This window comes from Sprattus sprattus (genome assembly GCF_963457725.1).
Source record: "Sprattus sprattus genome assembly, chromosome: 2".
NCBI classification, from domain to species: domain Eukaryota; kingdom Metazoa; phylum Chordata; class Actinopteri; order Clupeiformes; family Clupeidae; genus Sprattus; species Sprattus sprattus.
In genome coordinates this window covers 39787156-39804233 of record NC_137921.1, presented here as the reverse complement: position 1 = coordinate 39804233, position 17078 = coordinate 39787156, and the positions used below count along the sequence as shown (strand labels likewise).

At 39.5% G+C, this 17078-nt stretch overlaps 1 protein-coding gene across 1 annotated transcript in view; it reads left to right on the top strand.

Annotated features, from left to right (window-relative positions):
- Positions 1-8376: 8376 nt before the first annotated feature.
- LOC308360749 (desmoglein-2.1-like) overlaps positions 8377-17078 on the top strand; it is a gene marked incomplete at both ends in the record, with an annotated part of 39876 nt that continues 31174 nt past the window's right edge. The window contains 3 exons of the mRNA XM_080832861.1: positions 8377-8463; positions 15360-15470; positions 15841-16002. Coding sequence (XP_080688987.1) covers positions 8377-8463; positions 15360-15470; positions 15841-16002 — 360 coding nt within the window. The remainder of the gene's footprint in view (positions 8464-15359; positions 15471-15840; positions 16003-17078) is intronic.

Below are 17078 nucleotides of genomic sequence, written 5' to 3'. Positions count from 1 at the left end.
AGCATTGAAGGAAACAGATGAGTGAAATGATTACTCCTAGCTCTAAATAAAAACTCAGTTGTCATGGCAAGTTGTTATGGCAAATATAAATCAGCACTTGTAGGCGTGTGAAATGACACCAGTGTAGTATCACATGTCACTGGAATTCCAATTGAGCAACCTTCTGACATACATAACAACTTCAAATATCTCACATGAAATATCTCTGAAATCTTACTCTTAAGGTAGTCGAATGGTATTGCTGTTACTGGGCGCTCGCAGACAGTCAGGATTTCTATGTATTTCTTTGCTTTGCTTAGCCTTTTGCAGTTTGCGTGCCGTGCCCCTGTTTGCATACAATTTCCATCTTAAATTTACAATGCCCAACAGGGTAAGAGCCAACCTATTATAAAGCTACTACCTATTAGCTATTACAATTGTCAATGATTTCCACATAAGTAAAACAAAGGTTTCATGAACCCAAATCAAATAGGTCTGGATAGCGTGTTACCCAGTCAGTGCGCACTTAGACTCCACCCTTAATCAGAACTTTTTTGGTTCATGAGAGAGCACTGACTGAAGCATTCCCAGCACTCCCGCTCATTTCAAATGAGAACAATAATAAAATAATGAGTTTGAATTTTTAAACATTGTCCAACATTGTTGTTAAACTCATCCAAGAACACTGTACAAGAAAGAATAGAAAGAGACATGAATATATTAAATGATTTTATGTCTTGAGGGTGTTGTGATCCAACATGAGAGGCAGTAGAAAAAACAGATGTATGTGTCTCTTACAGCACAGAAACATAAACAGGGAACGCCAGGATGAGTCATAACTGTAATCCACCCTTAACAACCAGACGGGACAAAGGGTGTGTCAGGGTGAGGTATCAAACGCACCTGACATGACACTGACACATGGCCCTCTGAGAGACAAGCAATTCAGTCAGTGTCTGTAGCTCTGCTCTGTATGTCTCTCCCAAAACCCAAATTATGGAGAAGGCGAATCATGGGTGTGTGTGTGTATGTATGTGTGTGAGAGAGTATGTGTGCTCGCACAAACACGATGGCACAAATTGCCTCCATATACGGTGGTCTGGATTTAGGCAAATTTCAAATGGTCATGTTTACTTTTGTACAGTTTGAAGAAAGACTATTGTCTTGAATTCATAGAAGTAAAGCAGCCAATGAGGAGTTTGTATTCTTCAGCGGAAGTTGAAGAGTCGGTGACTAAACATTTCAGGATGTATTGCCCCTTTTGTCTCTACCTTACTATCCTGTGTGTGCCCACCTACCGTCAGAGCATTCGATATGAAACCTATCCTACCTCCTCCCCTTTCACATCCTGTCTTCTCTCATTATGCAATAGTCCTTGTTTCATGTTCTCTTTACGTGTGGTGCACTCCTCTACAGTGTCCTGCACGTGCACTTGGAACCTGAACTTGGCAAAGAATACGATACGGAAGTCAGACAATTGGATTTTTGTATAGCAAGAAAGCATACTGATGAATCGATGTGTAATGATCACAAAACTGTGAAATGATCACGTTGATGTTTATTTAACACCTCTATGACCACAAAAGGTGTTCAACTAAAATATTGGCACAGAAAAGACAGAGAGAGCTTAATGTACCCTTCTTTCTGAATCTCTCTCTGTCAGTATGCATGCTTTAAATCATCTCTTTCCTCAAGTCACTCTTAAACACACTGAGGCTTTATTTTCATCTGTATGCATCCAAAATACTCTCAGTCTGTTTGACTCGCCCATATTGTTACTCTGTTTTTCCCCTCCTAATCTGCATAGACAAGGTCAGACTTGCTGGTATACATAAAAGAAAAAAAGGACACAGAGAAGCCTGAGGGGAAGGTCGAGCATGAGTCACCCTGGTTGCTTTCCAATTTTCCCCGGCACTGCATTCTTTTAGTCTATCTCTCCGCACATGCTGCACCTCCCTCTCTTTTTCACCTCTCTTTTTCACCCTCCCTCACTCCCAGCCACACCTCATCTCTGTGACACACCCAGGCTGCACCCTGGCCAACAGCAAAGTAAATGAAAGGCAGCATAGCATTAACATAAACATGTGCAGAGACATACACATACATTTACACATTCAGAACATATCCCACATGTTTTAAACCAAGCCAGGTCAAAGGTCGTTCTCCTCAACTAGAGCTGAACTTAGAGGTGTTCACTTTGGTGTATTTCACTCTGACTCAGTGAAAGTCATTTAAATGCCATCCGGAGTCTTAGTGTCTCTATGTGTCTTTAGAGCCTCTGATTCAGTGTGATTCAGTTTGTCGTGTCCTGGGTTGGCATATTTGCATAGTGATTCAAGCTGTTACTTTTTGCCATTTGTTGTATAGTTAACTACTGAAACTACAAACATTTTGGGCCAGAAGAGGAAAGTGTTTTTATTTAACCATTGCTTCTCTACTGTTTTTGAAGGCATGTCAGGGCAATGCATTCGTCAGGCAATAACAACCACACATTTGACCTTTGTGTGGGGCATGTGTAAAAGGGTGGGCGTGTTAGTAACAAATGTTCAGAAAAGTTATTGCTTGCAATGTTAAAACTGGATAATCCAGCTTGGTGCAATACCCCCACCTGGACTTGTTTCTGGAAGGCAGGTGTCTGACTGATGGACATTGCATACAGAACCAAACATGATATCCCTGGCATTTTTTCATGAATGGCAGGGTATTTAAAAAAAAAATTGGTTCATATATGACCTGTGAACAAGTAAACACTTTTAGCAAAACACAGAATTCCAGTAGCATCTTTTGCATTATATTTTGTTACATGTACATTTTGAATTTGATACTTTTTTACAAAGTAATTTGAACCACTTTATCTACGTAGCCTTAGTTAACCAAACTATATTCCTCCCTAGGGTAGCTAGTACCTTGCAAAGCTATGGTTTCAGAATAGCTTCCCCAACACTGTTCCCAGGTGTACCTGCTTCAACAGGCACAGGCACATCTCTTCTCTCTCCATTCTCTCTCTTCTCTCTGTCAGTCTTTTTTTCTGTAACATACACTAACAAGCAAACAAAATATTTATCTATCCATCTATTATATAATTGAGTACAAGCTTGCTTCACCCTTCAAAATTGCAGGTCCATGGAACTGTGGGGATGGCATGGAACAGAAACTAACATGACTTTCTCCACAATTGCCGCATACTTTAGCCTTTAGTCACCAATAAACTTTGTCCAACTTCACAGCTCAACTGATCTCACGGGTGAACGCTACAATTGATCAATAGAAAAGATTTGTTGTGCTCTGGGCCACTTCATGTCAAAGCATGATTCTGTGTGTGCCTTCCTGATTTGATCTAAGGTTATTCTTCACTGAGTGTCCACGTGAAGATTTTAGCTGTGTTGCCAGAACAATTGTAGCATTCACCCAGGAGATCAGTTGGGCTGTGAAGTTGGACAAAGTTTATATACATACGTACATATATATATATATATATATATATTATGGCATGCCGTTCAGGAAATTTACATTTGAATATATATATACAAAAGTCTGAATATATATACAAAAGTCTGAATATATATACAAAACTCTAAGTATATATACAAAACAAAGTCTGAATATATATACAAAACTCTGAACTCTGAAGCGCTCCGTCTGTGTCCGCCATATTGGATTGAGCGCTTCCTATTAAATCAATGGTACCAAAATGTTTGTAATTACTTATTTTCTGCTTCATGAAATACTGTTTTTCTGTTATATTGTAAAATGTAGACATTGATTTCTCACTAGAAATGCAATAATAACACGGTTATTTTACACCGTTTGACTTCACGAAGGATATTTTTAGAGGCAATTCTCCCCATTGAGTTTGACTGGGGTCTGGTCAAAATCTTCGTAATTCCTTGTTTTCTGCTTCATGAAATACTGTTTTTCTGTTATATGGCTCAAATTAAACATTGATGTCTTACTAAAAATGCAAAAATAACACGTTCATTTTGCATCGTTTGACTTAACGGAGGACATTTTCATGAGCGGTCCATTGAGTTAAAACAAATAAAAACAGGTCATGATCCCGTAAAAAAATCTCCAAGTTTTCCGCCGCTACGGTGAGATGCAGTCCAACCAATATATATAGCACTTATTGTCTCTTTACATCTCACTTTTGGGGCCCTATCTTGCCGATCAGAAACGCAAGTAGGACGGCGCCAAACGCAAGTAGCTGTGTGGGCGGCTCTATGGCGCAGTTGCTATTTTAACGGCGGAAAAAACACACTTGCGTCCAGCGCAAGTGTCAAAAGGGTTGGTCCAAAGGAGGTTACTCAGCCATAGGTGTGGTTTGGGCGTAATATGCAATAAACCAATCCGAGCGTCATCTCACATTTCCTTTGAAGAGCGCGGAGCGCATAGTCCATAGCGGCTTGTTATTTTGATGGCGGAATTACCTGGTGGAAGACCGGAAAAGTTCACAGCCGAGGAGACCGACGTGAGATTTACACCAATTTTTTGGCAAGCCATATATAATTACAAGGAAAATAAAGTATTTACCACATGAGGAAATCATTGTGATATCCATATCCAAGATATTGTAAAAATAGGCATACATCTAGCGTACACATTGACCCAAACGATTCAGGTTAATTGAAGCTGCGTGACATTTGATTTAATAGCGTTCTGAATACGCAGACTTTAGACATTGCGCCTCTGACATTAGACCAGCTTTTTTGTGGTCAATGGCGCATGGCGCACGGCGTTGTTTTGAAACTGCAAAATACCACTTGCGCCAGAGAAACGCCTTCTCTGTTCCGCCCCCGCCCATGTCGACGCAAGTTAATTTCGAAGCGCGCCTCTGGAGGGAAAATCGCGCTGTGCGCCGGGTGAAAGATAGGAATGATACATGCGTCGGTGACAATGTCAATTGCGCTGGGTGCAAGATAGGGCCCATGGTGTTTGTCGAACTCACTCTCATTAATCCAGCCTACTGATTTTTGCTTAGCCTCCTATCTTGATCTAATTCTTTTTATTCAGACTTTACATAACTTTCATGACCAAAAATATAAATTGGCCAGCGTTTTTATTTGTTTTTGTTTTTGTTTTTTAAATTAATGTAGAATGGTCGGAGCAAAGCCTCATGGGAAATGCCTTTATCCAGTGAATGTATAGGGAGATGAATGTTGGACTACATTCTACCATAGTGGCGGAGAAAATGTCCTTTGTTAAGTCAAACGATGCTATTATTGCATTTTTAGCGAGAAATCAATGTTTAATTTGAGCCATATAACAGAAAAACAGTATTTTGTGAAGCAGAAAACAAGGAATTACGAAGATTTTGATCTCAACGGGGAGAATCGCCTCTAAAAATATCCTTTGTGAAGTCAAATGGTGTAAAATAAACGTGTTATTATGGGGTTGGCAAGTGTGACGTCACGGATCCAAATCCTCAGCTGCCAATGTATACTGTAATGTTAAAGCCAATATTTACGGTTGGATTGTAAAACGCCTGCTAAGGTTACGAAGGCAAGGAACATCGTTGTTGAAAAGACGAGACCACGAGGATTCATCTACATTTTAAAGTAAGTCGATCAGACCTTTATATCTCATTCAATGAACTCCATGAAAGTGCGACTAACAAAAAGGACCCAGTGCTGTTTGTGCTACCGTTAGCCATGCTACAATTTCAAACAGAATTGTGAGTGTGAATGTTATGACAGGTGGCAGCTTGAAAGGGAAAGTTCAGGCTTCCATGAAGAAAAAAGAATATGAGGTGAAGGTGAGGAGAAACATTAGCTAAAATATGTGGGTGTCTACTAGAAAACTGATGTAACTGTTCGATGTTGACGTTTACTATGTTAAAATTGCTAGCGATGGATCCGGAAGTGACGATTTTGGTCTTGGTGACGCATCGACTTGCCAACCCCATTGCATTTCTAGTGAGAAATCAATGTCTACATTTTACAATAACAGAAAAACAGTATTTCATGAAGCAGAAAATACGTTATTACAAACATTTTGGTACCATTGATTTAAAAGGAAGCGCTCAATCCAATATGACGGACACAGACGGAGTGAGCGCTTCAGAGTTCAGAGTTTTGTATATATATTCAGACTTTTGTATATACATTCAGAGTTTTGTATATATATTCAGAGTTTTATATATATATTCAGACTTTTGTATATATATTCAGACTTTTGTATATATATATTCAAATGTTAATTTCCTGAACGGCATGCCATGAAAAAAAAAAAATATATATATATATATGTGTGTGTGTGTGTGCATTATTGATGATACAGTAGATCTATGTTGATCTAAGCCTATAATATAGTAGGAGACTAAACTCAATTGTTTGACAGTATGAACCCAATAAGTACATCCTAAGGCTTAGAAGCTGTGCATGAGATTACTAGTACCATTTTTGATCCAGTCCAGACATAAAAGATGTTTAAAAAGCTATTTTTACACCTTTAAATCCCCTTTAAACAATCTATACAAATGTAAATAGTTTCATCCAGTAAAATGTTATCTGACAAAACAAAGTTAGGCCTTTAGGCCTATCATTAAATTATTCCCTCAGGATTTGAATGCAGATGTCATTCAAAGAATGCTTTTCCAAGCCAAAACTCCCTTAGGGAGGAAACTTCAGACTCTACAGCGTAAAAAAATTGTATGCTTAACCCTCAAATTGTGTTCGGGTCAAAAATGACCATTTTGAAAAGAGTAAATCAAGAAAAATCTTTCTTTCATCTTTAACTCACAAGGAGACATCCTTCACCTCAGCTTGAATGGATAAAATAAACAACAGATGATATGACGTATATTTCATGTATATTTAAAATGTGTTTTATTGATTCTTACATAAATTGTTAAATACTTACAATACTAATAATAATTACATTTTTATTTTTACTAGTTTTGTGCATGTGAAAATATTTGTATATATACCCTAGTGATTCAACATTATTTAAAGGTGGCTTAAAGGTACAGTAAGTAGTATTTAGTGACATCTAGTGGTGAGGTTGCTGAATTGCAACCAGCTTAATACCCTCCTCTTTACAAACATTAGCCAGTACCTACAGTGGCCGTCAAATGTCATAATAACACCAAAAGCCCTATCTTGACCCAGTGTTATGATTTGTCCGTTCTGGGCTACGGTGGAAACATTGCAGAGCAACATGGCATAGTCAGAGCAGATGTTTTTTTTATCGTCAAAGATCCATGATACCATCACCTCCTGAAACCTAAGGTTTTATGTCTGTACAAGATGTCCTGTCAGGAATGCTGCTCCTATAGGTTCACAGAAAGTATCTCGTGATATGGGGTGGTCAAGAATGGAATCCCCATAGAGTAGAGGTAAAGATGAAAGGTACAGATAGACTTTTAGTATATATAACAATAAGTATATCATGACATCCCCTACACCATGACATGGTTGATCTGGGTGAGTCAGTATTGCTCCACTTTCACTGGTTTATCTGCAGCTCTGTGCTTATGGATGTGGTCATGAAGATTATCATGGCAATTCTGAAATACTTCTAGTTCCATAATTTTAGACTTGTTTCAGTAAACCATATACTATACTCTTAATATACACCTACACTACAAGATGACCTGAATTGTCTGGGCTCTGGACCTTTTACTTAGAGGCAGAGGTAAATTGATGTGGTGAACCATGTATTTGTATATTATTTGTAATTCATTAATTAATGGTTGCCCTTTTAATTCATTAATTAATTTAATATTTGGAGCATGTTAGATTATGAGTGCTATAGGTATGATATTATGAGGGACACTACAACCAAATATATAGCAATCTTAAATAATAATAATAATAATAATAGGCCTACAGAAGACTCTCCAAGTGAGTGCTCCCATGCCAATCTGTCAATATGCCACTCCTTAGCTTTGAATACACAAACACAATCACACAATTGCACACACATACACACTCCTGCTCGCAAAAACACAGCAATAGCTAAATGCAGCTATTTAGGGTGTGTCAGGGTGTTGGTTCCTCCAGTTTCACTGTTTTATCATATGTTATGGAGTGATCGCTCATGTCTGTTTATACATGTGTCTGTACTATATTCATAATCTCCATCAGGACCCATGCTTATTTGATTATCACACATATGAAAGTCACACCATTAGGTTGATTATATAGGATCATTTTCCCCTTAACCCAAACACACACTCACACACAAAAACTCACCTGGCCTGGCCAAATTTCAGTGACGTCTAGCCCATCAGCCTCTCTCTGTCAGGTAAAGGCGTGTAGGGGTGTGTTCACTGCTCAAGACGCCTTTTGAACACACAACTTAGACAGCATCATTTAGCCTTCTTGTCAGCGAACGTCTCGTCTCGATAATTTACATAAAGCTAACTAGGAGTGGAGAACAACGACTGGAATAGGCTATATGATTTCGGAAAATAAGACTTTACCCGCGGCAATGGCACGGGTTTTATCACCCATCACCGTGGCCATTCTTTTTTTTACATTGTCGGTAAGTGAAGTTTGTCTTTTGACTCTTAAAAATGTCTTTACATTTCAGGGATAATTCCTGCCGTCACTATGTTGTTATGTCAAACAAGCAATTGTTTGTGTGTGAAAATATAGAAAAAGACGTAGGCTGTGGGACAACAGGGAATGTTAGGAAATTCCCGTTGAGTCTTTTAGAACAAGACTTCGCGTTAAAGCTGCCGGATGGGCTGTGTTCCTTACACTGAAAAGGCTTAACCAACAGCTCAGTAGTCTGAATCTAGTATAGGAAAAATGAACAGAAAGGGGGAAATCTGTTTTATGACATGAATGAATGTCACACATACTTTGATACAGTAGCCTACAAAGTACCGTAAATGTTTCCGGTGGAAGAATGCAGTTCCGTTTTCACGGATGCAGAAACGGAGTGGGGCGCCCACCGGTAGGGCCAGTTCCACCAGCGGAGACGTAGGCTACTCTAATCCCAGCAATCAGACTCCACTGCCAACACAGAGAGCCTGTTTGTTTAGTGCACCCATTGCCATGACAACAAAGTGTAGCATGCCCTGCCGTGCACCTGAGGCCTTTGTTAGCTTCTGTGAAAAATGCTTCAGCTCTGTGAAACAATCCATAAATGTTGCACATTTATAAAGCCAAGAATGTTTGAATATTGTATTTAAAACTATCACATTTAAAATAGAGGAATAGAACATTTAAAAAGTCACAAATAGTATGCTGATATAATATTCATAAGCTTTTTTTTTGTATTATTACTTCAAATTGTATTACGTTTTTCTGTGAAAGACAATGGTACTGAACAACCATAAGTAGCCTACAAGTGAAGTGTCGGCTAGACAACATTTATTTTGTACATCACGTTATTGTGACATGCACTACAGCATTCATAGGCAAGTATTTACATAATATACAGCAGCAGGAAATAAAATAAAATGGCAAATTATATCAAAGATCAACCAATAATCACAACCCTACTTAAACACATACAGATTCCATTTTGGCCATCTTCTGATAAACAAGTAATTTCTCAATCGCAATAGAAAGGTTAGTCTCTCCATCTCATGGATCTCCTTAATAATATCTAACCAATTATCCACAATAGGTAAGTCGGTTTGTAACCATTTACGTGTGATTGCTTTCTTTGCTGATGCTGTGAATATTTTCAACAGGTATCTATCATTTCTAGTTAGTTCTTCTGGCATATCGCCCAAATAAAGTGATAGACATGATTTGGAATTTGCAAATCTAAAATAGTTTCCCAAACACTCTCCCAGAACTTCGGGCAGGCCCAAAAAATGTGGTAGTGATTTGCACCCACAACCCCTCCAACATGTTTGTGTCAGTGATGTTTGATGTGATTTTAATTTAGGTGTGATAAAAAAAGACAAGGTTTTTCCAACTAAATTCACGGCAATAAGATGAGCAGTCGTGGCCAAAAGTTTTGAGAATGACACAAATATGCATTTTCACAAAGTTTGCTGCTTCAGTGTCTTTAGATATTTTTGTCAGATGTTACTATGGAAGGCTGAAGCATAATTAAATATATTTAATAAGTGTCACTGGCTTTTATTGGCAATTACATGAAGTTAATGCAAAAAGTCAATATGTGCAGTTTTGACCCTTTTTTTTCAAGACCTCTACAATCCGCACTGGCATGCTGTCAATTAACTTCTGGGCCGCATCCTGACTGATGGCGGCCCATTCTTGCATAATTAATGCTTGGAGTTGGTCAGAAATAGTTTTTTTTTGTTTGTCCACCCGCCTCTTGAGGATTGACCACAAGTTCTCAATGGGATAAAGGTCTGGGGAGTTTCCTGGCCAATGGACCCAAAATATCAATGTTTTGTTCCCCGAGCCACTTAGTTATCACTTTTGCCTTATGGCAAGGTGCTCCATCATGCTGGGAAAGGCATTGTTCATCACCAAACTGTTCCTGGATGGTTGGGAGAAGTGGCTCTCGGAGGATGTTTTGGTACCATTCTTTATTCATGGCTGTGTTCTTAGGCAAAATTATGAGCGAGCCCACTCCCTTGGCTGAGGAGCAACCCCACACATGAAGGGTCTAAGGATGCTTTACTGTTGGCTTGACACAGGACTGATGGTAGCTCTCACCTTGTCTTCTCCGGATAAGCTTATTTGCAGATGCCCCAAACAATCGGAAAGGGGATTCATCAGTGAAAATGACTTTACCCCAGTCCTCAGCAGTTCAATCCCTGTACCTTTTGAAGAATATGAGTCTGTCCCTGATGTTTTTCCTGGAGAGAATGGCTTCTTTGCTGCCCTTCTTGACACCAGGCCATCCTCCAAAAGTCTTAGCCTCACTGGGCGCGCAGATGCACTCACACCTGCCTGCTGCCATTCCTGAGCAAGCTCTGTGCTGGAGGTGACCCGATCCCGCAGCTGAATCATGTTTAGGAGACGGTCCTGGTGCTTGCTGGACCAAAACATCCTCCGAGAGCCACTTCTCCCAACCATCCAGGAACAGTTTGGTGATGAACAATGCATTTCCCAGCATGATGGAGCACCTTGCCATAAGGCAAAAGTGATAACTAAGTGGCTCGGGGAACAAAACATTGATATTTTGGGTCCATTGGCCAGGAAACTCCCCAGACCTTAATCCCATTGAGAACTTGTGGTCAATCCTCAAGAGGCGGGTGGACAAACAAAAAAAAATATTTCTGACAAACTCCAAGCATTGATTATGCAAGAATGGGCCGCCATCAGTCAGGATGTGGCCCAGAAGTTAATTGACAGCATGCCAGGGCGGATTGCAGAGGTCTTGAAAAAGAAGGGTCAAAACTGCACATATTGACTTTTTGCATTAACTTCATGTAATTGCCAATAAAAGCCAGTGACACTTATTAAATATTTTTAATTATACTTCAGCCTTCCATAGTAACATCTGACAAAAATATCTAAAGACACTGAAGCAGCAAACTTTGTGAAAATGCATATTTGTGTCATTCTCAAAACTTTTGGCCACGACTGTAGTCAAAGACATATTTTCAAATATCTTCTCCCATTGTTGGGGGGATATTCTTTCCTGTAGTTCTTTATCCCATCTCTCTCTGATATAATTTGTGGAACTGCCTCTTCTCTTAACTATTCCCTGGTAGAGTCTTGAAATCACTGACTTAGAACCACTGGTGTAAGTCTGTGTGATCAACTGTATTATGTCATTCGGTTCAGTATTTGCTTCTTTTTTACCCATTTCTTTTAAGAAGTATTGGCGTAGCTGTAAATATCTGAAAAAAATCTTGTTTTTATAAATTGTTCTTTTCTCTTAGTGTCTGAAACTGTGTAATCTATTGTCTTGTATCAATCTGCAAGAAGCTGTGATTGTCTATTCATCCAAAACCTGGAGTCCATACTGTTTGGAACTAAATCTGTGTGATATGCGACCAATCTGAGTTTTTTAATCTGGGTGGATAGATTTGGTTGTTTGATAACATCAAACCATATAGATAGGGTAAAGGAGACTTATTGATTTAAGTCCTCCTGATGAGTTGTTGCTCATTTTCGGTCACCAATCATTGCTTGTATTGGGATATCTCCACACTTTCTCTTCATCTCCTTCCATCCTGCGTCATATCCACTGTCACACCAAAGAATGACAGGTTTGATCTGGGCCGCCAAGTAATAATCCCCGAGATTTGGCAGTGACATTCCACCTCTAGCTTTATCAATGGTTAATGTATTAATTCAAATCTTTGGTTTCTATCCGTTCCATATGAATCTAGATATTTGCTTGGTCACATACATTAAATTGACTAATTGAAATTTGAACTGGCAATGACATGAATAGGTATAACAACGTATGCATAACAACCATTTTGATGGTCTCAATTTGTGATATGAAGTTTATCAAGAAGGTTGACCAGGGGGGCACTGTAGCTCACTCAGTAGCCTCGACCACGTTCAGGCTTGATGCCCATGGAAGACGCGGGTTTGAATCCAGCCTGATGTAATTCCTCCAGTTCACTCCCCACCTCTTCTCCCTCTCATTTCCTGTCCCACTCTTTACTAACCCATCAATTTAAGGCATTACAAATCTTAAAAAAAAGAAAGAATGTTGACCGGTGGTTAAGACCTTCCTTAATTGTCTTGCTCACTTCTTCATAGTTTCTTTTATACAAGTCATTAGGGCAATGGGTTAACCAAACCCCTAAATATTGAATTGCTTTTGGAGACCTGTCAATGGTAAGCCACTGTTCAAGTTCTACTGATGGTCTGTAGTTAAATACTAATATTTGTGCTTTTTGTATGTTAAGCTTATAGCCTGTCATAAGCTTTTTTTAATGACAAATGTGGTGACATATTGGGTGGTTGAATGAAGACCGGAAATACAGGTTGCGGAGCAGGGACGTGCAAAGGAATTTTGAAGGGCAGTTGCTCTGCCCTGGAAAAAAGGGGCAAAACAATATTTTTTTCACCGCGGCTGCCATGCCCCCGTCATGTCAATATCATTTTAAACTCTCACTAACCGCGGCTGCCACGCCCCCGTCATGTAATCGCAAATTTTCACAATATAATTTTAAACTCTCACTAACCGCCGCTGCCGCTCCTCCGTCATCTGATCGCAAATATATATCTATATATATATATAGATATATATTTCCTTCGGAGGGGCAACTTCAGTCGAAGAGGGCAAACGGGCAGTTGCCCAAGCAGAGTATTCAGCTTCATGACCATCTAGGCCAGCGTTTCTCAAACTATGGGCCGGTCCGCGACGAGGAAGCTAGTGGTCCGCAGAGCCTACACTCGCGATTCGGGCGACTTTCACTCTCGGAGTTCTGGCTGTCATGCTTTGAGGAATATCCCCATCTTAGTGAGATGGCAGTGAAAACAATGATGCCTTTCCATTCTACCTATCTGTGCGAGACAGCCTTTTCTCACCTCACAGCAACAAAGACAAAATACAGAAACAGGCTTGTCTCAGAAAACACGCTTAGAGTGGCCTTGTCATCGTGTCTTCCTCGTTTTGATCGGTTAGTCGCGAGAAAGCAGGCGCACCCGTCGCATTAGGTTGGCGTCATTAATCTTTGTCATTGCGTTATTTTCTGCAACCCAAATTGTTAATAGGTTAATGGGGTAGGCTATTGTTATTGTTCACAGTGGTTCATGTTCAGCCAAAATAAAATAATAAAGAAATCTCATGATAAAAAAGTGGTTCATGTTCAGCCAAAATAAAATTATAAAGAAATCTAATGATAAAAAAAAAAACATAAAAAAAACAAAAAAAAAACTTTCCTATCACAGTCAAACATCAAGCAAGTACTTGCTAGTCAGGCAGAGAGTAGTCCAGGGCTGCTTCCAGAAACCTGCATAGTTCAGTAATTCGCCTATAGACCTTGGTACGGCAGTGGCGCCAAGCTCATTCTCCATATTAAACGCCAAGTGTAGTGGCACATTTTTTAAAGCTGTTTTTGTAAGGTAAAATCGCTAACCCTAACCCTAACAACAAAGTTTGAGAAAGGCTGATCTAGGCTATACAGTACAGCTTGTGCTACAACATTTTGTATTATTACAGAATGGGCATTGTTTGTGTGCCTCACATTTTGTATTTTTTCAAGAACTTTTTGCCAGAAAGGCTTTTCATGTTGCATTTTTATCACCTGTCCCTCTTGCTCTATTTAATGGTTGTGCCATTTGTTTCTTCTTTAAAAGAAAAGGAAATGGGGATTCTATAACCCATGTGTAGCTTTCAACCACAGATTGAAACAACAATTCCATGTCAAATACTTTTAATCATCATGCTATCACATGAAGGAAACTTACACAACACTAAACAAAACTAAGTTGTAAAGACCATAAAATGATTAACTTCTAACTCCAAGACAGTTGTCTTACTGGAAGTGGACTGTTAAAGTTTTTAGTAATGTCAAATGTTGATTTGTTTGAGGAGAATAGTTTTGGGAGGATTCCAGGCATGGAATGTACTGTTCTTGAAATATGTTGTCGAAATATATTTCAAATGTTTGAAGAATGTGTTGCTTTTCACAGCACTTGAGTTTTGAATAAGAGCTTTGCACTTGTGTGCTTGTGTGTGTGTGCTTAGGTAATGAGACTGAAGCAGTTGCTGTGTAGTTGTAAAATGTATATGTGTGTGTGTGTGTGTGTGTGTGTGTGTGTGTGTGTGTGTGTGTGTGGTAATATTAGAAAGTCTGTATAGTTTTACAGTAAATCTGTCAAAATGTTCTCCAAGCTCTCCAATCTCCTATAATGAGTATGCCCTGGATGCTGTGAGGTGTGCTTGTTCATACATTACATTTACATTTTACATAAACATTACATTTAGTCAATTAGCAGGCGCTTTTATCCAAAGCTACGTACAAAGGAGAGAACAATCAAGCTACGAGTAATAGAGACCTAGAGTAACAATAAATACTACTTTACATAAGAATTAAAAAGTGCTGGAATGTAACTACTGTAAGTGTGAGTTAAGTTTTAGTTAGAGGAGATAGTATTAGAGGAAAGATAAGGAGAGGTAGAGGAAGGGAGAGGGGGTGCAAGTTAGGAAAGGAGGTGCTCTCTGAGGAGTTGGGTCTTCAAGAGCTTCTAAAAGGTAGAGAGGGACGCCCCTGCTCTGGTAGTGCTACGCAGCTTGTTCCACCAACGTGGAACTACAAATGAGAATAGTCTAGATTACCGTACTTACACAGACAATAACAAATGCCCTTACAAGAGCATTTAAGTAAGTGGGAGCAGAACCAGCAATCACTCTGTAAGCAAGCATTAGTGACTTGAACTTAATGTGAGCAGCTACAGGCAGCCAGTAGCGCTCAATAAGTAGAGGGGTGATACAGTACATGTCTTCTAAAGAGAGGGCGATAATGTGAGAGCATGTTGTGTTAGCAAGTATGCATGTATTTGTCTGATTTGTGCCTTTGTGGTCTGAAACAGGTGGCTATGTCTGAGAGCAGACCAAGGTTCATGCACAAACGTGAATGGATCATTCCCCCAAAGGTGTTGCAAGAAAACAAAGACTACACCCAGGAAGATTTTATCTCCAAGGTGAGTCACGATTATCTCTCTCTCTCTCTCCCTCTCTCTGTCCCTCTATCTCTTCCTAGCTCTCTTTCTCTGACACATACACACACACTGGCACACTTACACACTCAAGTGCACACAATAAACAAAAGTAAGCAACACCTAATCAAAGTGAAATTCCAATCATATGTCGGTACAAAACTCCAAGAAACAACTGTGTAATAAAAATAATTAATGATTTGGTTACTGTTTGAATGAATTCATGATTTGCCGTACAGTACATCGTATACAAACTAAACTTATTAATGTGCTATCCTATCCTGAAGAATGCATGAACAGTTGAGGCAGACTTTTCACAAGACCCTTTTTGTTTTTGTTTGATTATTTATGTCAGATCCGCTCAGACCTGGACGATGCAAACAACAGGCAGGTCGTGTATAGCCTGAAGGGAATTGGGGCCGACCGGGACCCTGTCAATGTGTTTGTGGTGGATAGCAAAACTGGAAAGGTCAGGGTCACCCGCATTCTGGACCGGGAGGAGATCCACGAATACAATGTGAGTGTGTGAACTGGCCTATGCTCTAAATCTAGAAACCCTAATATTTAAAAGGACTATTTGGCCCAGGTATGAAAACAATGTGGCCTGTCAGTCAGAACAGATTATTTATGAACCTACTCTTCTTTGCATACACTATGTCTTTTAAGTAATTACAGTGCATGAAATGCCCTGTATTGTTATTCCTAGGCTTCTTATACTTCTTATTACAGTGCATGAAATGCCCTGTATTGTTATTCCTAGGCTTCTTCTTATTATTATTATTACAGTGCATGAAATGCCCTGTATTGTTATTCCTAGGCTTCTTCTTCTTCTTATTATTCTTGTTACCTTTTTCTGCGATTAATTCAGCCCGAACCGCTTAACGTAGAAACTTCATTCAAACTTTGTCGCGTAGGTCTTGTAAACCAGTGGTCCCCAACCACCGGGCCGCGGCCCGGTACCGGTCCGTGAGGCATTTGTTACCGGGCCGCACAGAAAGAATAAATAATTTATATCAATTCCGCTGTATTAATTATTAGCGTCTGAAAGGTGTTTTATTTTGAAAAACGACCGGATTTTCCCGGACGTCACATTCGCCTGTGCCTTTTGTCACGTCAAGACGCTTCTCGTTCAAGTGATACGTCACTCACATAAGCCCACAATCTAGCGAAAATTAGTAAAAAAACATCTTTGGAGAGCTTCTTTGCAAAGGTGAAAAGGCCAACTAAGGAGCCAGAAGAGGAGCCTACGACCTCAAAAAAAGAAAGCTTCTTTCAACAGACAATACCAGGAGTCATACTTAAAATACGGGTTTATCGCAACAGGTGATTCTCACGCACCAATTCCGCTCTGTTTAATATGTGGCGACAAGCTAGCACCAATTAAGCCTTTAAAACTGCTTCGGCACATGAGACCAAGCAACTGATTCAGAGTTTTGGTGAGTTGTATTTTTCATGCACTTAACATTTGTAATACAATGGTGTTGGCAGCAAATTAACTCCACCTAACGTTAATGTTAGCTTTTGTGTATGAGCAGACCGGGCTTCATTCTATCAAATTCGCGGTTGCTTCACGGGTGCAATTGAATGATTCAC